Here is a 27221-nt window from a genome sequence, read left to right as displayed (position 1 = left end):
CCAGAGGAAAAGAATACAGCTATTGTGGATCCCAGGACATTGCGGACTGCCTGGCAATGAACAAGCCGATGCAGAGGCCTCCCTAGGCTCCAGCCTCCCACAACCGAACCACCCGCTGGACCAACACACTACGAGGGCTCTCATAACACGTAGCTACATACCTACTGCTCCCAGCCATCCTCGCCTCAGCTCATTCCTGAATGTGCTACAAAACAGAGGAACAATCCCTGCCCAAAGCTGAACGCACAGACCTCATCCGCTTTCGGAGCGGCCACCATCCGCTGCTCCGACGCTGGCAATTCCTCCTCCGCAAGTCGGCCACCGACATCTGTCGACTTTGTGGGGAGAGTGAGGAATCGGCCGAACACCTATGGGTCCATTGCCCCGCCTTCATCGCGGACCGTCAACGATGGGCAGTTGGATCCGAATTCGCGGAACTCGTAGCACGACCGAAGCGTTCCATGTCGTTCCTAAAGATCATCTTTAGACGACTTGAAGCGATCTAGCAGCAGCAGCATCACAACAATTTCAAGCATTCACAAGCAGTTGAGACAAATTTCAAGCACTTTTTTATCCTTAACCATTACAATTCAAGCGTTTAAGGATTTCAAGCACTTTAATGAACCCTAATGGTAGTATTTAGCAAAGGTGCTTGAAACCCGGGGAAATTCTTGAATGAGTTTTCAAGGTCAGAATAATTGAGTTATGGGTTAGATGCTTGATATGCTTGCCATGTTCCTCTGCAGTCTGACCTAACAGGCCACTCATTAAATGAAAAATTAATAAGTAGCTCAGGAGGTAAAGCGCTCGTCTTGGGATCAAGAGGTCGCAGGTTTGATTCCTGGCTCATCCAAGTTATATGTCGAACAGGTAGTTGCCTTGCATTGCTGACGCTACTATCGGTACGTGTGTGTGAATGAGTAAAATGTAAAGCACATTGTAAAGCGCTTTGGGAGGTCTTCATTGACTTGAAAAGTGCTATATAAATGCAGACCATTTACATTTACCCACTCACACACCGATAGCGGTGATGGCCTTGCAAGGCGCCTACCTGCTAATCAGGGACAGTAGTGGTTCAGTGTCTTGCCCAAGGACACTTTGACATTTACCTTAGTGGAGCTGGGAATCGAACCTGCAACCTATAATACTACAAAAATACTTTCACAGTTATATAAAAAATACTAAAGAAATACTACAAAGATACTAGTGTGGAAATACTTCAAAATACTTCTACAGAATTGCTACCACGGCAGTAACACTATAATACAAAATTACTTTTACAGAAATATTACAACAGAAATACTGCAAAATACAACTACAGTATTAGTACAAAAATACTACAGATATACTGCAAAAATGATATTATGGAAATACTAAAAAAATACTACTGCAGAAATACTACCAAATTTGACAAACTCAATGTACAGTAATACTATAAAAATACTACATAACCACTACAAATATTTGATTGCAGAAATACTATGATAATACCAAAAAAAATACAACCCAAGTAATACTACAAAAGTACAATAGATATACTACATAGATTCTACAATGGAAAAACTATAAAGATAATACTGCAGAAATACTACAAAAATACTACAAAAATAAAACTTAATACACGGTAATACTCTAGCAATACTACAAAATAATGACTACAGTAATACTACAGTACATATAAACGACAGAAATTCTATTACTGTAGAAATACTGTTAAACACTGCAAAAAAGTACTGTAATACCATAAGATGCTACAAAAATACTACAAAAATATTATAGAAATAAAACTACAGTAATACAAAAGTAATGCTACAGTAATATCACAAAATGATGACTCCATAAATACTACAAAATACTACAAAATACTACAAAATACTACAAAATACTACAAAATTAAAACTACTGTAATAATACGGATATACTACAAAAATTCTATTATGGAAATACTACAAAATACCACCGTAGAAATACAATAACATAATACAAAATAAAAGTACAGTAATACTATAAAATAGTCCAGAAATATTACTAAATTCTGATTGCTGAAATATTACAAAAATAACACAAAAGTACAATTCAAGTAATACTACAAAAATACTACAGGTATACTACAAAGCTTCTACAATGGAAATACCACAAAAATACAACTGCATAAAAACTACAAAAATAAAATTACAGTATTACTACAGCAATACTACAAATGATGATTACAGAAATATTACGCAAAAACAACTAAAAAATACTAAATATATACTACAAAAATCTATTACTGTAGAAAAATTATAAAATACTACAAAATGAAAGTTCAATACAGTAAATTACAGAATACTGGGACATCTAGTGGGAAAATAATACACACTGTCCCTTTAACTTTCATATGAGGGTGGGGGCCTCAAATCATCTTTTAGCTTTAGTCTGGAGTGCGGGTACGGTGGTTTGGGTGAATTTTGTCTTGAAATATATGGCGTGGCTCTCTCAATTTTATATTTTTTCAAATATTTTACTTTAATGGCTCTTTGGGTCAAAAACGTTCCTGACCCTGTGAAGCCCTTTGAGACTCCTTGTGTTAAAGGGCTATACAAATAAACTTGACTGAAGTTCTTTTTTTTAACCAATAGGAGGTGCTAAATATTACTCACTGGCCCTTTAAAATCAATAGAATAATGAGTGACAGTATTTCATAATAATCCCTGCATCTTTAGGTTGTTTGAAATAGGAAGGACTTAAAAAGAATGTTCAATCTGGAACTACGACAGGGTGCCGTTCATTTGAGACGGAATGATTTTATTTTGAAAATATTCGGCTAGAGTACGAGAAAATATAGTAGTGTCATTTTAAGAGGGAGCGAGAAAAGGCTGTGCTCTACTGCCCTCTAGTGGTGGAGTTTATATAACTCGTAGAAAATTCTATTCCGGTGAGGATGAAAAAAAACAAGAGATGCCGTTTTATAAATGACGTGTTTGCATCTCTCTATCTCCCTCTCTCTCTCTCTCTTTCTTTCGATCTCTCCATCTCTCTCCCCTTTCTCTCTTTCTGTGTCCCTCTCTTTCTCATTTTCTCTCTCTCTCTCTCGCTCTGTTTCTGTCTTTTTCCCTTTTCTCTTTGTCTGTGTCTCTTCTTTTTTTCGCCCTCTCTCATTTTCTCTCTTTCTCGCTCTCTGTTTGTCTCCGTCTCATTCTTTCTTTTTCGCTCTTTCCCTTGCCCTCTCTCTTTGTCACTTATTTTCTCCCTCTCTCTCTTTCTATCTCTATCTCCCTCTTAGCTAATTTTCTTAGCTCAGTTTCTCTCTTTGTGTCTCCCTATTTTAAGTCTCTTCCTCTCTCTCTCTCTCTCTCTCTCTCTCCCTCTCTCTCTCTACCTTCCTGTTTCTCTCTCCCTGTATTTCTACATCTCTTTCTTTTCCCTCTTTCTTTGTCTCCCTTTGCATCTCTCTCTCTTTCTTTCTCTTGTCTCTCTCCCCTTTCTCTATTTCTCTGTCTGTCTCTATCTTTATTTTCTCTTTCTTTCTTTTTCCTTTCTTTTCTCTCCTTATCACTCTCTTTCTTTTTCTACCTCTCTGTTCATCTCCATTTCTCCCTTTCTCTTTCTTGCTCTGTCTCTCTCTTAGTTTCTTTCTTTCTTTCTTTCTTTTTTTCTTTCTTTCTTTCTTTCTTTCTTTCTTTCTTCCTTTGTATCTTTCTTTCTTAGTTTCTTAGTTTCTTTCTTTCTTTCTTTCTTCCTTTGTATCTTTGTATCTTTCTTTCTTAGTTTCTTTCTTTCTTTCTTTCTTTCTGTATATTCTACTAGTACAGCCCCCGTGAGAGTTTATTTTTGACCATGTGGTCCCCGAGCCAAAAGGAGTTTGAAACCCACTTTTTTTAGGAAAACGATTGAACCATTGGGCATTGTAAACCTTTTTTATTGATCGATTTCACACATGGTACAAACGTGCACAGTGCTTTTTCACGTGGAAATTGATGAGAGTGGATGAAATTGATCCTCAGGCAAAGTTGTGTTTAAGGAAGTTGATGAGTCCGTTGGTCGAGGCGTCATGGGAGTGAACCTCGGCCGAGTCTTGCAGCTCGGGTTCGATCTTTTTGGCTAACTGTTTTCCCAGTTCCACGCTAGCAACAAACACAAACGGTATGGTTAATAGAAATAAGAATGGTGGATTTGTTGGATGGGAAAATTCACTTTTAAATCTCACCCCCATTGGTCAAAGCTGTTGATTTCCCACATCAAACCTTGGATAAAGATTTTGTGCTCGTACATGGCTGGAAAATAAAGAGTTTTCTATGGCGTGAACTGTTTCCACTTCTTCAACAACGTGGATTCAGAAGTGAGATTCTGTAAACACATTTTCTGCATTCGATGTATAACCCCCAGCAAAAAGTATGGAATCACCAGTCTTTGGCAAGCCCTCACTCAGACATTTTTATTTTGTAGAAAAAAATCTCAGATCACAAACACGAAACAATTGTAAAGACATTCCAAAGTGCAACCTATTGACATTCAGAAGCACTAAAATAAATAAAGAAAAAAACATTGAAATGATCAGTAAATGTTACTTCTATCGAGAAAGTGCAGGGAAACAAATATGGAATCACTCCATTCTGAGAAAGAACTTGTGGAATCAGTGCATTTTGAGGAGAAAATAAGGACAAACCCAGTTCATTTCCTTTCCTTAATTGGGCATCTGGCTTAGATTAGGTCTGCTCACTAAATGGATTGGCAAGAATCATGCCTCCAACAAGAGGAATTTCTCTTGAGACCAAAGACAGGATGGTCAAGGTGGTTGCCAAAGATGTGGGCTGTTCACAGCCAGGTGTATCGAAGATTTGGACCAAGTATAACCAGCATGGGAAGGTTGTTAAAGTCTAGCGTACTGGTAGGCCAACGAAGATATGTAGCCGTCAAGACAAACAACTAAAGGCCATGTCTTGAAAACAGAAAACGCTCAACGAGACAAATGAAAAGGAAATGGGAGGAGGTTGGAGTCAATATATGTGACAGAACTGTGCAAAACTGCCCCCCAAAAATTGGATTTTCATATAGGAAGGTAAAAAGAAACCATCGTTGACGCTTCAACACAAAAGAACAAGACTGTAATGGGCTAAGGAGAGCCAATCTGTCATGGTTGCCATGGTGCCCACTTGGCCGCGCCCGTGTGCGTCACCGTTGCCATGGTGCATAATTGGCCCCGCCCGTGTGGCGCAGCTGCGGCTCGTTTATATACACAGAAAGTCAATCTCTAAAGCTCAGCGCTCTATTGCTTCAGTGTCAGCCCGTCAACGAACTTCTGCCCCACAAGACGTGGGTTCTGTCCTGTTTCCCTGTGATATCTGCAGTCCGGTATTGTTCCAGTTTATTATTTGTACTGTTTAATTCCGGGTTCCAGTTTTGTTTTCCTTCTATTCTTGTCCTGTTGGTTAGTTTCTCCAGTCTTGGTTCCCTTCGAGCTTCTCCTGTTTAGTTTTGGTTCCCTGATTCGTTATCAATCACGTCAGTCTCTGGTGTCCTCTCCTTCCACGCCAGACCGGCTTCCTAACATGCATGACTCCCCATTTCCCATAAAATAAAAAGCTTGTGTGAGAACGTCACACGATTGGGTCCTGTATCTGTTCTGGTTCTGACACAATCATGGACTGTAGATGACTGGATGAAGGTTATCTTCAGGATTGAGTGACAAATCTACATAGGACAAGGTGATGATGCTAGAACTTTTGTTTGGTACCGTTCCGGTGAGATTTACCAAGCGGACTGCCTAAAGAAAACATTCAAATTCCCACAGTCCCTAATGATATGGGGCTGCATGTCAGGCAAAGGCACTGGGGAGATAGATGGCTGCGGTCAATCGAAAAAAGGTTTGGGGACGATGAACTCATTTTCCAAGGTGCCACAGAGCGAAAACTGTGAAAACATTCCTTGGAAAAAAATGGATCCAGCCAATGGCATGGCCTGCAAATAGCCCAGATCTCAACCCAATTGAAAACTTTTGGTGGAAATTGAAAGAAATTGTCCACAGCAAGGCTACAACCTGCAATGATTATCTGGCAACTGCAATCAAAGAGAGTTGGCACCAGATTGATGAAGAATACAGTTTGTCACTCATCAAGTCCATGCCTCAAAGACTGCAAGCTGTCATAAAAGCCTAAGGTGGTGCAACTTAATACTATGTTTTGATTGTTATTTATTTGTCTGTTTTTTGCGATTCCACATTTTTTTCCACAGAATGGAGCGATTCAATATTTGTTTACCTGACCATGGCAATGTTTTCCTTCATTTCTTTTAGTGTTTCTGAAGGCCAATGGGTTGCACTTTGCAATGGCCTTACGTTTATTTTATGTTTGTGAGTTTTTTTCTACGGAATAAAATGTCTGAGTGAGGGCTTTCCCAAGACTGGTGATTCCATACATTTTGCTAGGTGTTGTCTGGTTATTTTGGTTTAATACATGCACAAATCCCAATTCTGACACCAATTGAGTCCGCGGCTAAATCTGAGGTTGTACACAAGTCAAGTCAAGTCATGTTTATTTGTATATCCCTTAATCACAGAGTCTCAAAGGGCTGCACAGATCAAAGACTATTGCAAACTACAGACTATTATGACACCATCCCCTCGTCTAAAACCTACATGAGGGCAAATAATACACATACTATCAACTTAAAATATAGGTTATTCATATGCTATAGAATAGAAGTGTGTTTGAAACATGCTGTGTCCAGATACGGCCAACAAACACAGACTCTGAAAACCTTGGTCACTGCTAAAATCACCACCACTGAAGCAAGTTATCACATTGCTCACTGCATAGCAAAGCACGGAAAACCATTTAATATCTGCGACCAAATCAGCTGTTATTTCTGTTGCACTTATTTTCAAGTAGCCTTCTGCTTTGCTGCTGTTATTTCAAGTTTTGATATTTTCATTGATGAATGGTAAACAAATGATCTGAGTCCCTTTCTTAAGTCATAAACGTCTCCTCCTCTGACACCGACATGTCCGCCCTCACCTATCAGAGCGCCGAGTGTGTACGGAGTCAGTTTCTTGAAGATGATGGAGTTGGTAGGACGGTTTCCTTGGAACACCTTGGCGACGAAACATACGATTAATGCAAGAAATGGGAGAAAGGGTTTGAGCGATGCTGTGCGTGGTCCTGGCTCACTTTGTGCGGCAGAATCTTCTCCAGCGCCTCGCCAGTCAGCCCACTGGCCTCCAGCTCCTTGCGGGCCTCCTCGGTGGTCTTCCCCCTCATCAGGGCCTCCGTCTGGGCAAGGAAGTTGGCCACCAGGATCTGCAAATTCATACCATTATTTGAAACATATTGAAATGTATATTACCATTATCATCACCCATAAACAAAGCGAGAATTTAAGTACAGATATACAGTATATACATCTGGTTCTTTCTTTCTTTTTTGTCTGTGTGTCTGTCCAACTAAGAAAATAGGGAGGCAGTTTAGATACGACCACCATCTTTCACAGGCAGTCAGGTAGGTTACTCTAGTTGTGAAAAATGCCCCCCAAAAACCTAACTCGGCACTTTTAGTTTGGTTGACACAGCATTTTCTCCCAGAAAGATATTTTAATCTCCCAGGCCAGAACAACATTGTATATCAAACTATCTTTTCCAGGTGGGTTACCACAGATGTGAAAACTGTCCCCAAAAAAGCTGACTTGGCATTTTTTTCCTGACTCTTTCAGCAAAAAATATGAAAGAAATACTACAACCATACTACTATGAAAATACGACAAAAATATTAGAAATGCAACAGAAATACTACAAAAATATTACTATAGAAATACTCCAACATTACTTCTACAGAAAAACTAAAACATGCCAATACAGTAATACTAAAAAAATCCTTATATAGAAATATTATGGGAGAAATACTACAAAAATACTATTCCAGAAATATTATTGCTGAAATATTACAAATGAAATACAACAAAATACTCCTATAGAAATACTACAAAAGTAGTATAGAAATACTGCAAGAGTGCTGCAATGGAAACACTACTACAGAAATATTGTGACAAATATACTACACAAATATTAAAACAGAAATACAATAAAAAAATAGAACTACAGTAATATTACAAACATATGAAATATTAAAAAAAAAATACTAGAGACATACTACAAAAATACTGCTATGGAAATACAGTATTTCAAAAATACTTCTACAGAATATTTAAAAAAATACTGATACAGTAATACTGAAATACAAAAATACGACAGAAATATTAGGACAATAACTGAACAAAAATACTATTACAGAAATATTACGGCAGAAATACTACAAAAACACACCTACAGTTATGCAACAAAAATACAACAAAACGTCTACCACGGAAATACTACAAAATACTACAGAGATAGTACAAAACAAATACCGCGGAGATACTACAAAAGCACTATATAATTAAAACTACAGTAATACTACAAATATCCGACTGCAGAAATACTACAATAATACTAAAAAAAATAAGACTACAGCAATACTAAAAACTAAATATCAAATTGAGTGCTTAAAACGGGGACCTTATGTATTACTTTTCTTTAAGAGTGAGCCTTTCCTAATCAATACAATGAAAGTAATCTATTTACCATGTAGATCTCTGCATGAATATGTATTCATAAATGAGTAAAAAATGGGGAATCCTCCAGGATCGGCCCCTTGGCCAAATGTTTTAAACCAATGTGGCCCCCGACTCCAAATGGTGTCCCACCCCTGTGATGCATGCGTCCCAAGAATACATGATTCTTTTTGCTGATGGAGGCGCTCTTGCCTTGTGGTGCAGGTTGTTCCGGACAGGATGCTGCGACTGCGCCGGGATTAGGAAGTCGGATGGCACCATGCGCGTTCCTGAGTTACAAATACAAATGACATCATTCAACATCTCTTTCTTCCCTTTCTCTCCTTCTTTCCTTTTCTTTACATCTTTTCCATTTCTCTCTCTCTCTCTCTCTCTCTTTCTCTCTCTCTCTCTCTCTCTCGCAGCTCATTGTCTTTATTTCTCCTTTTTCTTGTTCCTTAAGCTTCTCTCCTTCTGTCTCCCTATTTTAAGCCTCTTTCTTGCTCTCTCTGTCTCTCTTTGCATCTTTCTCTCTCCCTGTTTCTTTCTCCTTGCATTTTTATATCTTTCTTATCTCTATCTTTGTCTCTTTTTGCATCTCTCTCTCTCTCTCCCCCCTTTCTCTCTTTCTCTGTCAGTCTCTCTCTTAATTATATCTTTAATTTTTTTAAATCTCATTTCCCCCTTTTTTCTCTCTCTTTTATATGCCTCTAATTTCGTCACCTTTTATCTCTTACTTTCTTTGTCTGTCTCTCTCTTTCTTTTATTTTGGTCTCTCTCTCTCCCTTTTTTCCTTCCTTCCCTCCCTTTCTCTGTCTGTCTGTCTTTCATTCCTTCTTTCTTTCCTTCTTTTCTTATTTCCGTCTTTCCGTCCTTCTTTCTTTCTCTTTCTTTCTTTCTTTCTTTCTTTCTTTCTGTCCCCCTCTTTTTTCCTTCTTTCTCTCCCTCTTTCCTTTTTCTTCTTTCTCTCTCTCTCTTTCTTTTTTTTACATTTCGACCTGATGTAATTGTGTTTGTACCTTGATGGATGAGCTGGTAGAAAGCGTGCTGCCCGTTGGTGCCCGGCTCGCCCCAAACGATCGGTCCAGTGTGATAATTCACGCGAGCGCCGTGTTTGGTGACATACTTGCCATTGGATTCCATGTCGCCCTGCATCCATCAGCGTATGAGAGCGCGTTACGGTATGAGAGGCGGCTTGGGAAGTAAATCATACTTGCTCTCAATTCTAACATCATATTCTCATACATGCATGACTCATTTAAAGATATAGGCATACACCATGCACAAACACTACTATACTCTCTCACACATACTGCTATACTCTCATACACACTACTATTCTTTCTCACGCATACAACTAAACTCTAAAATACACACACACGCACACACACTCACATACTATTATACTCTCTCACACATATTCCTATACTCTCATAACCACACTACTATGCTGTCACACAACACATACTTCTGTACACTCTCACATATACTACTACACTCTCTCACACCCCTAAATTTTCTTACACTATTATACTCTCTCACACATATTATTATATTCTCATATGCACACTACTCTGCTGTCACATAGATACTACTATACTCTCTCACATACTGCATAAGTCTATACTCTCTCAAGCATACTAATATACTCTCATACCCACACTATTATACTCTCACTCATACCACTAAACTATCATACAGAAACTCTTATACTCTCTCATACATATTTCTATACTCTCATACATATACTTCAGTAATCTTTTACACATATTACTATACTTTCATTCACACACGCAACTATACGCTCTCTTAAACATATCACTCTACTCATAACCACACTACTATGCTGTCACACACATACTTAAACACACGTTGAGAGATGAGGTGCTCATTACACTAGGTGTGAAAAATAGGAGTGCGTGAATGTAAAAATGTGTTTGATAGTCTGTAGTTATTTGTGTGAGGGAGTATAGTAATACAGTATGTATGAGTGTATGATATTGTCTGAAAGAGTCTATAGTAGAGTGTGAGAGTATAGTAGTATGTGCATGAGCGAGTATAGTAGTGTTTGTGCGTGTCAGTATGAGAGTATAGTTGTGTATGTGTAAGGGAATGATATTACATGCGAGAGCAAGTAGGATTTACTCCTCAAACGGCCTCTCATATAAAAGTTGTAGAATTCATATAAACTATTCAGACTTTTCAGTTCACCTGCTGGAAGTAAGCTGCAAAGCGATGCATGTACTGGTCGTAGGGCAGCATAGCGTGCGTCTCCGTGTGGAAGAAGTTGATGTACCAGATACCCAACAAGGCCAACAGCACCGGAGCGTTTTTATCCAGCGGTGCTGTGCGGAAGTGGTTGTCCTGCATGGGGGAAGTTTTATTTTAAAGTGCATTATTATAATTATTCAATTTTGCATGTCATTTTGGCCCTTGGGACCACCTACCATCCAGTGAGCGCCTGCCAGGAGCTTCTCAAAATTGTCAAAACCTAATGAAGACAAAATAAAACATGTCAAAACCAGAATGTGCTTCTGTTCCATGTTTGGGGTCCAAATCCCATTCTTGACCAAGATTTGAATACATGAGAATCACTAGACATACGTGTGACATCACTACAGCCCCTTTTTGATCCTCCAAAAACGTGCAATTAGAACCATACACAGGGTAGGATATCGAGACCATACTAATATTTTATTCTTGCGGTCCAAATTATTAAAATTAGATGATTTAGTAAAATTTTTCACTGCACAGCTGCTATTTAAGGTCAACAAAAACATAGTGCCAGAAAACATCCGTAAATTATTCATTCGGAAAGAGGGAAATTATAATTTAAGGGGCTGTAGTGAATTCATAATCCCAAAGGTGAGAACCACCAGGAAAAGTATGTGTGTGTCTGTGTGTGGAGTCGAGCTTTGGAACGGTTTGCATGACGAGATCAAACGGTGTCCAACTATTCACTTGTTCAGGTTTAGATACAAAGAAACATTCCTGGCGGAATACAGAGATGAGGAGGGTGGGGTATGAGTGGTGCGGGAGATTGGGAATAGTGCGTCTAGTTAACTTTGTGTTATTGTTGCTATTCTTATATCAAAACTGTTGTTATTAATATCATTAAATTTGTTGTTATATCATTGGTATATTTGGTGGGGAAGATGATGGGGTAGGTATTTTTTTTTTTTTTCACAGATGGCAGCGCGCGCAAGTGCAGCGGCTTCACGGACTCCAGTTTGTCTTTTGTTTTTCAGTTCTTTTATCCCTCATATTTTCCCTTCGACTCCTTATGCAACTACAATAACATCCACAACATCCCGAGGGCTATACAGAGACCACTGGATCTCCCTGGGTGATGTGTCTGTCGACAACGACGGAGCAAAAAAAAAGGCTGCCTGTCGGGCCTGGGCTAAGAAGGCGACCACACAGACCAGCGCTCCCAAGCATGTTCCTAACCAACGCCAGATCCATCGTCCACAAAATGAGAGAATTTGAGCTGCGGATCGCCACCAACAGCGTCCAAAATTGGAGTATTTTTGTCATCACGGAGTCTTGGCTTTCCCGACGCCGCAGTCCAACGAGCAGGACGCAAGCTTCACCGGCACGATCCACCAGATGCTAATGTTCCACTGGATGCTAACGTTAGCATAGCGCTATATCTCCTGCCCGCTGCTATCAATAAACAGCAGCTTGCACACCCCAACGGAGCTTTTATCGTCGCCGGCGGCTTTAATCGGGCATGTATGGAGTGTACTTACCAAATCCATTCAATACGTGGACTGAGCAATTAGGGAAAAAAACACTGGACCGTGTGTACAGTAAGATCAAACATCTAGTTGGATCCGCCCATCTCTGTCTGTCTCTCACACCCTCATACACCCCCCCCTCCGGAGGAAAACAAAGCCTATACAACAAGGACAGTACAAACATCTTCTTTGTTCCTTTATCTCTTTGTTTTCCTTATAGCCTCACTGTAAAATGTGGGACTGGAGTGCCACGTCCAACTTCGTTGTCACAACATATCCCATGTTGTTACAATGACAATAAAGGTATATTCTATTCTATTCTATTCTAATATAAGCATTTGCTTCTTACTACCCCTTTTAGAACATATTATGTAACGTTATTTTGTTGTTGAGTTATTGTTTTTGTTCTATTTTTATTTTGATGTTTGAATAAAGTTTTCATTCATTTATTCATACATGTCATGATCAAAGTATATCAGTGCGGTCATGTATGTGTTAATACTTTTTTTTAAAATCTTTTTTTTACACAGATTTCCATCCACCATCCATCCATTATCTGCACCGCTTATCCTCAGCAGGGTCGCGGGGGTGCTGGAGCCCATCTCTATCTCTGGGCAGTGGGCAGGAGACAGCCTTTAACTGGTTGCCAGACAGTGAGACAGACAACTCACTCGTTCATTCACACCTAGGGACAATTTGGAACGGCCAATTAACCTAAAATGCATGTTTTTGAAATGTGAGAGGAAACCGGAGGGAACGCACGCAAGCACGGGGAGAACATGGAAACTACACAGATTTCCATTTGGTGCCATTTTTTTTATTCAACTCAACTTAATTCACAAAGCCCTTTAAAACAACGATAGCTGAAGGCCAAATACTGTGAACAAACAAAATATAGTTAAAAAAAAACCTTATCTAGACCATAAAATAATGAAACAATTAAAAGGTATAGACATGATAAAATAATAAAACAGGAGCAAAGTCTTATCTTGGGTCAAAAGCCAAGGAATACAAATGGGTTTTAAATGTGGACAGTGAGGGAGCCTGTCTGGTGTGCAAGGGTATTATGGAATGTTTTCAAAAAACAAAAATGGAAATACAGTAGTCACTCATTTTTTGTTGCGGGGGTTGCGTTTCAAAAACGTCCCGCTATAGTCAAAACCCACAAACTAGAAACCTTTTTTTTTAGTTAGTTATTAAATACTCAAAACAAACCCAATTTACAGGCTGAAGTATTTGTTTAACACATATAAGCACTGTACTTAATTAACCTTTTTTTACAAATATATTCTGTACAGTCAAATTATAATTTTAAAAAGAACTTTGCTGTTTTCTTACACAACTGCATGATACATCGCCGCCATGAACAGACGTAATGGAAAACTGCATTTACCTTTCGGTTCTGTCCTACAGAAACCATATATTTTTCCATTATCAAAGGTTTTTGAAAAGGTGCAAGGGAGCCATTAGCGAGTGCCAAAGAACCCCATGTGGCTACAAAGCAAGTTTAGCAGTTGGGAAGGTCCAACTTTGTTGTCGATAGAAAGCACCTTTCTCTGTTTAGCCAATCAGAATCCAGAACACAATGCTCAATGATATTCTGCAACGTAGCAAAACTGCTATAAATAAACCACGATACTGCAAGGTATTACTGTACAAGTTCTTTACATGAGAGTAAAAATATAGTATGATATACACATATTTTTCACATGTGAAATTACAAATATCATTTCTCTAAAAAAAAAAAAAAAAAAATACCAGAGTGTCCGTCTCAGACCTATGTAGATATGAAGATATTGCATTAAAAACATACATTTACAGGAAAAATAATCATTTATCACGTTTACAATGTATGGGGTGTATTTATGGTTAGTTTAATGTTATTTTCATTGAAAAAGCAATACTTTTTAGAAACATTTGTAAGTGACCCAAAACTTTTGAACAGTGGTGTAAGTGTTAATATGGTTCCTGTGCCTATTTGAAAAAAATGAAACGTACGTACCAATGTGCAAAGCGATGGCCATTCCGATGGCAGACCACAGGGAAAAACGCCCCCCGACCCACTGAAAGGACCAAACAAAACACGATACACCAAATGCATTCATATATACAAATCGTAAGCGATATAAAGGCCATATTGTAGCCGTTGCGCCTAAAATAGCAAGCAAAAGCAGCCCCCGTGACCTTTTTCAATGGACTGGTCTGCATGGTAACCTCTACAAGGGATAAGGTCACGGCCAATAATAACCGTGTGGGGGCAACGAGAGGGTAGGGCATCTAAATGACTTGCCAGCTGCAAGCTCCCGGACCCGGTCAGGAAAGTTTGCTTCAAATATAGCAGCCAGAACAGTAAGAACACTCACGTCCCAGAACTCGAACATGTTCTCCGTGTCGATGCCGAAGTCTTTTACTTTGGGCTGGAAGAAAGATAGGCAACCATTAGGCTGCTATGTTACCAGCTACAAAATTTGATAGCTAACCAGTCCGTTAGGTAAATAGCTCGATAGAGATGGATAGAAAAGGAAAGAGATAAATAGAGGAGGGCAGTAGAGAGCAATACATACAGGTAGAAACTGTTAGATTGAGAGGTACAGATATATAGCGACAGATGACGGAAGGGATAGTAGATATATAGATAGATATATGATATATATGTATATGTCACAGGTCATGGTTCAGGATCCCTTAAACGCTTGGGTCATTGGGATAACCCTGAGGATGCAACTCTGGACTACTTTCTCCACTGTTGATGGTTCATTTTAGGTTTGGGGTCGCTGCAGAGTTGGCTCCAGTCCATTCCTGGATTTTGTCAGGCCAATTCTTGTTCGGTCTTTCACTCCTTCTGCCCCCTTGGACTGCACCCTGGAGAATAATCTCGGTCAGTCCTGATCATCTTGTGACGTGATCGTCACTGCAGTTTTAGTCTGCGCACAGTTCTTCGTACGGTCCAATGTATCCTCTAATAGTGATGTACACTGTTTTGTTTGTCACATGGGCTAAGTAGCTTAGGCCTAGAAGTTTCCTAAAGAATTGCATCTCCATGGCCTATATTTCCCTTTCCGTCTTTGCTGTGAGAGTCCATGTCTTGCAAGTGTAGAGAAAGATGGAAGTAACTTTTGCTAGCATGAGTCTGATCTTTGATTTTACTGTTATTTTCTTAGGTAGGTAGGTAGGTAGGTAGGTAGGTAGGTAGGTAGGTAGGCAGGTAAGTAAGAATGTAGATAGAAAGATTGGTAGGAAGGCAGATAGATAGGTAAGCAGGTAGAAAAATAGGTAGGTAGGTAGGTAGGTATGTAGGTAGGTAAGTAGGCAGGTAGGTAGCTAGGTATGGTGATGGGTAGGTAGGTAGGGTGGTAGATCGATCAAGCTAATGACTTACGCCATTGGTGGAAAGAGCAACAAAATGTTTGGCCACAGCACTTTTCTGCGAAGATGAATTGACAGAAGGTCAACAATTGTTGTTAAGCCGACTGAAATTCAAAGCCTGATAGTTTGCACGTACATCTTTAGCGTGCTCCAGGAACCAAGCTTTTGCTGACTCGGCGTTGGTGATAGTTTCTTGAGTTGTGAATGTCTGATTAAAATCGGCAAAGGAGAAGATAGAAGTTACAATTAAAAGGAAAACACATGTATTAAGGCATGATTTTTTTTTCTTTCAGAAGTATCCAACATACTATACCAGATTCACGTTGAATTGCAAGAGTGTCAAGCACTTTAAACTCTCTTTACAAACAGATAGTACCTTGGAGGCAATGATGAAGAGTGTAGTCTCGGCGTTGAGCTGCGCTAGGGTCTTAGCGATGTGCGTGCCGTCGATGTTGGACACGAACCACACGGCGGGTCCATCCTTGGAGTACGGTTTAAGGGCTTCCGTCACCATCAGGGGCCCCTACCGTCACACAAATCACATTACGAGATGCTAAATTGGCTGCTTTCCGCTTTAACTTGAATTTAACTTCAAGCTTATTAACATGTGTTTGCATTGTTTTGAAAAACTTGTTTGTCTTTAACTCATTCACTACTATTGAGGTATACAGGGAATTTTAAAAGACTTGGGCACATTTCAAGTCCCCATATCTCCCTAATTATGATAGTAAGTTAAAAGTTGTGCCATTAATTTTAAAGCAAACTATATTATTTTTTTGTAAGGCTATTTTTTAATTTCCTTTAACGGTGTTCACACAACCAGAAAAGGCATTTTGTGTGCTTGGATTTGCAAAAACTGAATCACGGCCTGTTGTTCAATGTTCATTTTGCAGAGATTTCAGAGAACAGCCACCAGAGAGGAAGTCCATTGTAAGATGATATGGTAAATTCATAATGGATTGGCATTTATGCCCAGCTAAAAGAACAGGACGCCCCTTAACTTCAGAAGATGGGATTGAACAAGTTCCAAGTACTTTTCCGCTGAGCCCCCATAAATCGATCAAAAGAGCCAGTAGGGAACTTCAGGGTCCTAAAACAACTGTTTGTCGTGTCATAAGAAGATGACTGCACATTACGCCTTACAATCTACAGTTAGTCCAACAGTGATTAACCAGCTCGTTGTGACTTTTGCATTGAAATGCAACAGAAGACGGATAATCTCTGATTTGACGACCAGCTTGTTTTTAGCGATGAGGCAACTTTCCACGGAAATGGCAAAGTTAACAAGCATAACGCTCGTACATGGGGTACTGAGAACCCACTTAAACGTCTTGAGCATCAGCGAGATTTACCAAAGGGGGCTTTGTGCAAAGTCGAAGAAAGCTGTCTATACAACATTCTTGAAAGAGCAACAGTCTATGGTGAGACATACATCAACATGGTGGAAAACTGGTTCATGAAGAAACTGAGTGAGAAAAAGTCTAGTGACATTTCCCAACAGGATGGAACACCACCACATTGGAGCCTCAGTTTTAGAAAGTTTCTGAACAAATCACTGCCAGACCGATGGATTGGATGGTTTGGGCAAAAGAATCAGAATCTTATGTCCTGGCCCTACGGATCTGCCATTTTTGGTGGGGATTTGTAAAAAGATTGTACCCCTGTGCCACCTATTCTGAGAGACGTGCGTGAGCTGAAGGCACAAATAACAGAAGCTATTGCAACCATTAACAATTCAATGCTGGGATGCGTTTGGCAAGAATTTGACTTTCAGCTTGATCTGTGTCATGTGACAAATGGTGCAGACATTGAACATAGTTGAACATTCCATGTAAGAATTAAGATAACAAGCTTTCTGAATTCAGCAGATGTCTTTTAATATCCTGAATATTTTCTGAGATAAGATCAAAATGTGCCCAAGAATTTTAGAACACCATGTATAGAGATCAATTTCACTTGATTTTCAGTGAATGACTTAATAGCAAAAGTCAAAATGGACATTAAAATTATTGGGGGAGGAGGATTATACATTTTATCACATGTAAATATTTCAGTGCCTATTCTTATCATTCTTCTCAAATTTCACAAACTCAATAATAATGAAATATATACTCACAAGATCCGATCCGCCAATTCCAATATTGACGACGTCTGTGATGGTCTTTCCTGTGTAACCTTTCCACTGACCGCTACGAACCCTCTGCAAAGAAAAGAAACTTTACGTTGCGTTTTCTTTCATGAGCATATCTTGCTCATTGTGAATACATTTTTTCTCATTTTAATACAGTTTTAACATATTTCTCTATACAAATAAGAAAAATAACAGAGCAGAAGGTTGATTGCAAATTGCAAATAGTAAATAGAAAAAAATAATAAAAACTGTAAATAAGCAAATTTAATGCCATCCACACGTCTATTGCTTATTTTAAAAAAATAAGTCAGCCCACAGGATGTATTTAAAATAATATGTCACAACCGCTCTAATTTGTCTGAAACGTCATTTTGAGTTAGAATAAGATGAGTAAAAAAACAATTAACCCCTATTCACTATCCTTATGGTCAGGTGCGTAGAGAGCCAGGCGGCAGCCAAAGGAGAGGACATTGGTCCAATGAAACTGTTTTTGGGACGAGAAATGTCAACTCTCTGGCAGGGAAGGAGCTCGAACTGGTGTGTGAGCTTGAGAGGTTCCGGCTTGATATAGTCGGAATCCACTCCACTTAGAGCTTGGGTTCTGGTACCAGTCCTCTCAAGAGGAGCTGGACTCTTTCACATGGCAGTTTCCAATGGTGAGAGGCGCAAACTCGTTGGTGGTCAATGGTGGTAAATATATTCCATCAAGCTGGCCCTCCCAGCCTATGGCACTCTGGAAGCAGGTGGCAGGTATTGGATGACCAAAGGAAATGTGGCTTCGGCAGTCACCAAGGCAAAACTTTGTGCATGGAAGAGTTTGGTGAGGGCATAGAAGGTGACTTTCGAGCGGTTTTATGGAAATTCTGGTCCACTATCCAGGGTCTTAGCGGAGGAAAGCAGTGTTCCATCGACACTGTGTATAGTGGAGACAGGGTGCTGCTGACCTCGACCTTGGACGTTGTGAAGCGGTGGGCAGAATACTTCAAAGACCTCCTTAATCCCACCAACACATCTTCCTTTGAAGAAGCAGAGCTTGGGGACTCTTAGGTGAGCTCTCATGCCTCTGGGGTCAAAATCAATGAGGAAGTTAAAAAGCTCCTGTCTGGTAAGGCCTGGGGTTAGATAAGATCCATCCAGACTTCATTAAGGCTCTGGATGTTGTAGGCGTAGCATGGTTGTCACACTGTAACATCGCGTGAGCATCGGAGACAGAACCTCTGGACTGTCAGAGTGGGGTGGGGGTCCCCTTTTTCAAAAAGAAGGGGACTATCTTCCAACTATAGGGGAATCACACTTCTCAGACTCCCTGGTAAGGTCCATTCAGAGGTACTAAGAGGAGGGTTCATTAGGAAGTCAAACCACCTGTTCAGAAGCATTGTGGTTTTTGTCTGGACCGTGGAATAATGGATGGATGCCTTTTATCCTTCTATGGGTGCAGTCATTTTGAGGTTTCTTTTCGGGGAATGATGACATTATGTTGAGCAGGCTTCAGCTAATGACCAATCATGGATCGGCATCAGAAAGTGGGTCCGCTGTGCTAGAATCGGTGGTGAAATAACTATAGACATCTTCACAAAGATTTGGAAAATTATCTGGCAAAACAGACAGTGGCAATCTGCAGGGACAAAATTGCTAGTAATTATGCTACCAGAAAAAGTAAACCTTCAAAAATGCTCCAACTACAGAAACATCAGTCACATAAGCTAGGGAAGTAAAGTTATGCAAAATGTCCTACTCAATAGACTGAAACAACAGTCTGAAAGCAGCCTAGCTGAAGAACAGGCAGGTTTCAGGAAGGGAAGGAGCACTACGGAAGATATTTTCAATCCGCGCATGTTATGCAAGAAGTTTCAACAACACCAGAGAAACTACTATCACGTCTTCACGGATTTCAAGAATGTATTTGACAGGGTATGGCAAGCCACCTTGTGGGGGACCATGGAGGAGTGCATTATGGGCCAGAAACTAATTCAGACCAATGCCAACAGTGCAGTACTGATCAATGGTACCATTGGAGCGTAGTTTCAAACTACAGTTTCTCTGACACAAGGCTGCATTTTCTCACCACCTTTATTCAACATCTTCTTGTAGAGGATCATGACCAAAGCACTCAACTAACATAATGGAACATAGATCATAGGGGTACACAATGTCAATAACCTCCATTTTGGCGATGATATTGCCGGATTGGCAGGAAGAGAACAGGAACTCGGAAATCTGGTCAGTCACCTGGACAAAATATCAACCCGGTATGGAATGGAAATCACCAAAGAAAAAGACAAAAGTGATGACCGATAACCCACAAGGTATAACCACAATCATCACCATTAACCACCAAGAGCTTAAAACTGTCACCAAATTTAAAGGTCTTTGAGCTGTCATATCACAAGAGGGATCAGAACCAGAAATCATGAATAGGGTAGCTCAAACCACAGCAACACTTGGTAGACCTAAATTCACCTGCACGGACCAGAACATAATAGTAAAATCAAAGATCAGACTCATGCAAGCTGTGGTTACTTCCATCTTCCTCTACGAGACATGGATGCTCATAGCAAAGCTGGAAAGGAAGACCCAGCCCATGGAGATGTGATGCTAAAGGAAACTTCTAGGCACCAGCTACTTAGCCCATGTGACAAACGAAATGGTTCACAACACTATCAGAGGGCACATTTGTCCCTATGAAGCACTGTTGTCAACTGTGCGCAGATGGAAACTTCAGTGGTATGGTCACATCACAAGATCATCAGGACTGGTCAAGGTTATTCTTCTGGGTACACTCCAAAGGGGCAGGAGGAGAACACCTAAAAAAATTATTTCAACAACATCAAGGAGTGGACTGGTGCCAACATTACCACGACCAAAGAAAAGGGCAAGGACAATCAACAGTGGAGAAAGCTGTCCAGAGTTCCGTCCTCATTGGTGTCCCGGCAACCATGCGGTTAAGGGATCCGGGAACTGTAAACCGGGAACCTAAGCAACATTGATGACTTTTGATACAACTTTCAAAATGTTGCCCCGGGAGAAGAAGATAGAACCTGTAAATTTTGCGTCTTCTACAATTCATTGTTGTTATGAAATCCTTTGGTTTGACTTCAAGTATGATTTTTAAATTATTTATTTAAAAAGAAAAACGGTTCTACAGAGAAAAAAACAGAGGGAAATATACTAAAACATGACAAATCGAAACAAGCAACAATAAAGTAAGCCATTTGTCTTTTTACTCACATGACAGAAATTCTTCATCTTGTCCAGAACCTTGTTAACATCTGGCATCACGTCTTTGCCGTCCACCATAATGGGAGTGTTGGAGCGGTTTCGGAGAGCCACGTGAAGCACAGCACGCCCCTATAACGAATATACACATTAAACCTGAATCCTTTAACACACATTATATGTGTACACCTGCTTTCCAACCATCCATTTTCTGCTCTGCTCATCCTCACTAGGATTGCAGAGGTGCTGGAGCCCATCTCAGCTATTTTGATGAACTTTATTAATAATTTTCATGCTAAGTTGTTCTTTGAGGGATGAAAATTAGAATTGCTATATTTTACCAGCTTCTTTTTCTTAAGATGCTAAAATCAGGCGCCTTCTCCTATAGCAACAATGAGCTTTTACTTGTAGACTGAAAACTAGCATGAGCACTGTGCAAAACGCGAGCATCATCTACCTCTATGTAGAAACTTAGTCCAACCTTTCACAATGAATGCTATGCTTTCTTCTTCCACACCAATAATAAACATTCCCTTCTTCTGCACCAAAAGTCGCTGTTGTTTATTTTTTATTTATAATTTAACTCTACACTGTATAATATATTAGCCGCAAAAAATGTAACTGCAGTTCAATCTGTGCGTGTTTTACTTTCAACCAAATTATGAATTTATTACATAGTTCGACTTGTACTCCAAAGCGATTTCCTGTATAGTCTGGAACAGTGGATCTCAAATAAGGGTACTAGACACCTGGGGGTACCTGAAGGCACACTATAGTATCAAGTAAGCATTAATTCAAATCACAGCACCCTCTTCCTTTCTTTCTACACTGCCAAAAAGAATGAATATTTAAAGTTCGATTGGCATGAGAACTTGATATTTTTATTTTTAATTTTGTTTCCATACTTTTTATTAAAAATTTAATTCACAAGAAAGATATAAGACAAATAATAATCTCTGATATGTGCAAAATTATTTCCATTTCAGTGTACAGTGTTAAAGATTCCGGGTAAAGCACCGGTTGTAGAGGTATTTTTAGGAAAACATTTTTACATCAATGTGGTACCATAAATAAAAGAAGATCTACAAAATGGGATAATTCGATGTTGAGGTGTTTTAAAAAGTGATTCCGGTCTTTTTATCCTATTGGGAGACCAATGACCTTTTGGTGAGACTGTCCCGCTGTCAGGACAGAATGTCAAGCCTCCAAGTGCAGATAGCTCATTTCACAGGTATGCAAAGACGAACCGATGTGACTTATCAAAAAGACTGAGAATAGACTCGAGATTACATCTTTTGTTTCAAGGGACCTGCTTTTGCTGAATATAAAACGTAGCCCCAGCTAGGACAAAATACAAGCCAAGTCTCACAAGGTGTACGTTTTTTTCCCCTAGCTTTATTTTCTTTCCTTTTTAATAAGACCCAGTTCCCTTCATAAATTTCATTGTATCCTCCACAGATTAAAAACATCCAGTGCTTCTAGTAACAAAGCAACCCCAGGACACAACAGTGTTGGAAGTAACAGAGTACAAAGTAACGCAGAACGAAAAACGTTTTCCTGGAACACAACTACAAGTATTGTAACGCGTTATTAATAAAGATTAAAAAGGACTGAGTAAATAACCCTTAGTCTGCTGGAGTAAGATAAAATAATCCCTTATTCATCCCACAATGGGGACATTTCTTTTGTTACAGCAGTAAGACAATGAATAACAGCTAAGATTATCAACAGTATAAACAAGTATTTATAAACATAAAAAATATAAAACAGAATATTTCCAATGGAGGGTGTGCAAAATAGTTCACGTAAAGTGGCCAGTAATGTGCATATATGCAAAGTCATGGAGGGTGTGCAGTCTATCGAGAGCACTGCTTATTATATTCTGTTTATAGTCTGATGGCTGCAGGAAGGAAAGACCTGCGGAACCGCTCCTTCACACACTTGGGGCGAAGCAGCGTGTCACTGAATGAGCTCTCCAGAGCAGATACGGTGTCCTGCAGGGTATGGGGGATGTTCCTAGTCATTGATGACAGCTTTGCCATCCTCCTCCTCTCCCCTACCACATCCACTGAGTCTAGGGTACATCCCAGGACAGAGCTGACCTTCCTGATCAGACTGTCCAGTCTTTTCCTGTCAGCCATAGAAATGCTGCTGCCCCAGCAGACCACTCTGTAGAAAATGGCTGATGCCACCACGGTGTCATAGAAGTTCTTTAGGAGTGCCCCCTGCACTCCGAAAGACCTCAGCCTCTCAAGCTGATAGAGTCTGCTCTGCCCTTTTTTGTACAGAGCAGTTACGTTATGGGTCCAGTCCAGTTTATCATTCAGGTAAATGCCCACACACGCCCATCAAAGCTCAACTGACGTTGACGGAGTTGGCATGTTTATATGGCCCTACAAAGTACTACTCAATATTGTTACGGTAGAACCGTCTCAAGCAGAGAGTGCAGGAATTTATCCCTACTGATATTCTCCCTACCATATATATACTTGTATCTAGGCAGTATTTGTAGCTATAATAAAAAATAGTGAAATCAGAGGTTTAGCTTAAATGCACAAATTTGGTTGTGTATCACCAGTACCGAATGGTAGACAGTGAGTGAGGTGGGGGCGTGGCTTATACAGGACTAACAAACCAACTGGAAATCAATGGGTAAATGTATTTGCTCTTGTTATTTATCAAATTATTTTTGCAAAACACCATGCCTGAAAAAATAAAAAAACATCTTGGACAGTACTCAGCAATGCAGGGGGAAATCTTTGGGGTTAGAAGTCCATAAACAAAATGCATATGGAGTGTCGTGGCTAAGTGTTGGTTTGCAAGTGCTCAATATCACACAAGACAAGAAATATGAAGACTTCACCGATTCCAAAAGTTGGTGCATGTGTTTTCTCTTATTCCTATAATTTTGTGGCTATTTCTAAGAAGTCTTAGGTGGTCGGCTTCAATGAGAGTACACTAGTAACTATTTTTTACTCAACCCAATTCACAGCCTCGTGAATTTGTTTAATTAATAAAAGTACTGTACTTAATAAAGTTTTTTTTCACAAAAAAACTTCTGTAGAATGAAATTATTATTTTAAAAATAATCTTGCTGTTTTATTGCACAACTATGGATCAAGGACCCGATCCACTTTAATTTACATAACACTTTGCTGCCATTATGTGCGACGTTATGGAAAACTGCATTTACCTTCCGGTTATGTCCTACAGAAACTATATATTTTTTCATTATCAAACATTTTTTTAAACGCGTCAGGGAGCGATTAAAGAACGCCAAAGACCTGCAGCAAGTTTAGCGGGTGGAGAGGTTAGGGTTTGTTGGCGATAGAAAGTTTCTTCCTCCGTTTGGAGTAGCAAAAGCGCAAAAAGTAAACCGCGATACTGAAAGGGATTACTGTACATACGAAGTTTGTAACTAGATACTTGTGGCTATATATAGGCAGCATATAGTTACTTTCACAGTAACGCGCTACTTTTGGGTGGCAGTTATCCGGGGGCTAAAAGGATGACTTTTTAGATCAAGTAGCTACTAATGGTAACTAATTACTTTTTCTAGTAACGCACCCAACACTGGGGCACAATGAGCAATGTTTGTCAATTGGGTACAGTATATTCAAAACAGTGATCTATATTCATGAACTCTTTCTTGTCACATGTTTCAGCCTTGCAGGTGGTCTCCATAATTCAGCAAGGACATGACAAGATGAAAGATAATCACCTCAGTGAAGTTGATCTTGTCTCCGGTGAACATGGTCTCTCTCGCCGCTTCCAAGCCTCTCGATTTGGCCTGCGAGAGATGAACCAAACGTCGCATTAAAGTGCAAGATCACTGTAGGATTTTCCAATGATGGACCTACCAGGTCAACCAGCAGCTTCATGACTTCATCGGTGATGAGGTTCTTGGAGTAGTCCAACAGGATGTCTCCATCTTCGGTCTGCAGCGTGAGGCTGCAAAAAACAGAATTTGGTGGAAATCGAAATTCTCATTTTGAGTTGCATAAAAGTCATTTATCCTAGGTGTTTTTTTTTTCTAGTTGTTTTTTTCACAGGATGTTCAACTCCATAAGGAAACACCTACAAGGAGCTCCTGTAGGCCAAAGCTCAGTTTATATCATACACAAGGTCACACCCCTTAAAAGTAAATCCTACTGTCAGTCATAAAAATATTTAGTGTTATTCAAAGTCACAGCTTGTAATAATTCACCACTTGAGGGCGTTGTCGCTAAGAATGGAGCTGAAGTGTACACATTTGATAAGGAAGCCTAAAGGATACCACTTTGCAAAATTCGCAAGACTAGTTTAATATATTTTTCCAGTGAGCAAGGATTAATTTTAACGAGCAACAGGACATGAGAGCTGGTGGTAATTCCTGCGATTGATAATAAAACCTAGAGCGAGGTAGATACAACCAGATTGACTGAAAAGATTGAAAAGCTGGTGGTTGTCAAAGCTTGTGTGTAGTGAGTACTATTTTAAGCAGCTAGCGAGAAAAACTACAAAAAATTACAGTAAAAGATTGCATTTGTCAAGCATTGAGACCCCGAGTCACGGGATTTGGCAGTGTTTACTTGTGGACAAGGCAGGAGCAACTAACAATAACAATAGAGTCTTGTGGCGAGCAATAGCCTGCTCCCAAGTGGCTAACATGCACGACAAGAGAATGAAACAGTGGAAAAAGTCAAAGATGCCTGAATCTTGGCGGCCATCACATGCAGGGCTCGGCTGTAGAAGTTAAGTGGCTATTAAAAGCACCACAGATACAAGCTAGCTTTGCAAAATACTCATTCAGACTTCCGTAGTAATTAAAGTAGTGTAATATACATAATCACGCATTTCAAAACCTGCGAGTCTGCAATCAAATCCTGTTTAAGGGATAGCACATGTGTTTTTGCATTGTACTCTAATCAATACTGTTATTTTTAAAGGGACATTGTGTATTCTTTAGCACTCCCTAGTGGTAAAAAAACCTTCATTCATTTAAAAAGAAAAATATTGATTCGAACAATTAGCAAACACAGATTATTTGAGATATAATTGACATAATTGTCGGGCATTTTTTGGCTACTGGTGCCCCAAAATACAAAAAATTGTGAAAGGCTGGGCAAATAAATGAGAATTTTTCTTCTGTTTGGTCATTTCAATCTCCGTAGTTTTTAAATCTTCCTTGTACTTTGTAGTACTCGTTTTCAGTTGCACTACACAATACAGCCACATTTAGTGGTCAAACATGTTTTTAGATGTTAGATAGATGTTTTTTTTGTTTATTTAGGTGGATAGATAGATACTTTATTCATTCCCGTAGGGAAATTCACACTTCCAGCAGGATCCTTGTGTTGAAAAAGAAAATAATAAAATAAAAGATATAGAATACAATAAAAGGTATTTTTGTATTGTGTATTTTGGTAGTAGTATTTTCATAATATAACTGTAGTAGTATTTCTGTTGTAAAATGTCTGTTGTATTATTTTGTATTGTAATATTACTTTAGTAGTACTATTGTAGTATGCCTATAGTATGTGTTTCTTTTCAAATCAAATTAAATCAAAATAATATATGAGGTCCCTTTTTGAATTTGATATTTTGTTTTGTAGTAATTCTGTAGTACTGTTTTTGTTGTAGACACACAAAGGGACATTTGACCATTTTTGTTTGGCGGGCCGGAAGAAAAATCGTGTTGGGCCTTATGTGGCCTTGCGGGACGTAGTTTGCCCACCCTTGACTTAAAGACTTTTTATGACATACTGTACTCAGAAATGTTCAGCTGCCGGATTGTGTCTTGCCATATGTTTGAAATGCCTGACTTAAAAAGATTTTTTTTAAATTTCAAATTGCGAAATATATCGGATGTTTGTGTATATTTAGTTCTTGAGCACTGAGGCCTCCTACCTGAATTTGTGGAACCTTTCCTTGTCGGCTTCAAACATGTGCCTCAAGTTGAGGTTCAAGGCATGGGCCGTGTACCATTGCTGCAGCCGCTGGAAGACGGGGTCCTGCGTGAGTCCCATGTCGATGAATCCCTGGGTAAGCTGTGAGGGGGCCGAGAGGCGAACGCAAGAGCTTTTTGAAGGGCCATCTGGGCTCCTCCCACTCTTACTATTTTCAGGACTGGTGAATGCGTGTCTCACCTCCTCCCAACACTTGAGGGTCTGCGCTGTGCGGTGCTTTGAAAAAGTAGGTGAAACTTTTGGAACTACTCACAAATCCGC

At 39.6% G+C, this 27221-nt stretch overlaps 1 protein-coding gene across 1 annotated transcript; it reads right to left on the bottom strand.

The window, feature by feature from the left end:
* Positions 1 to 3882: 3882 nt before the first annotated feature.
* Positions 3883 to 27063, bottom strand: gpib (glucose-6-phosphate isomerase b). Its single transcript, XM_088334030.1, has 18 exons — positions 26902 to 27063; positions 24873 to 24963; positions 24734 to 24802; positions 21025 to 21144; positions 17782 to 17865; positions 16042 to 16188; positions 15802 to 15873; positions 15679 to 15723; positions 14663 to 14716; positions 14302 to 14362; positions 11007 to 11050; positions 10771 to 10923; positions 9579 to 9708; positions 8773 to 8849; positions 7146 to 7274; positions 6993 to 7068; positions 4187 to 4253; positions 3883 to 4103 (listed from the first exon to the last, which is right to left on the bottom strand). Exons 1-18 carry the CDS (start codon positions 27018 to 27020, stop codon positions 3980 to 3982), a joined length of 1662 nt encoding a protein of 553 aa, XP_088190156.1. The 5' UTR covers positions 27021 to 27063; the 3' UTR covers positions 3883 to 3979.
* Between the last annotated feature and the right edge of the window lie 158 nt (positions 27064 to 27221).

The sequence above is a fragment of the Urocampus carinirostris genome, chromosome 4, assembly GCF_059441175.1.
Source record: "Urocampus carinirostris isolate Australia breed hairy pipefish chromosome 4, RoL_Ucar_1.0, whole genome shotgun sequence".
Lineage (NCBI taxonomy): Eukaryota > Metazoa > Chordata > Actinopteri > Syngnathiformes > Syngnathidae > Urocampus > Urocampus carinirostris.
The sequence above is the reverse complement of the archived record's forward strand: the minus strand, read 5'-3'. Positions and strand labels throughout refer to the sequence as shown.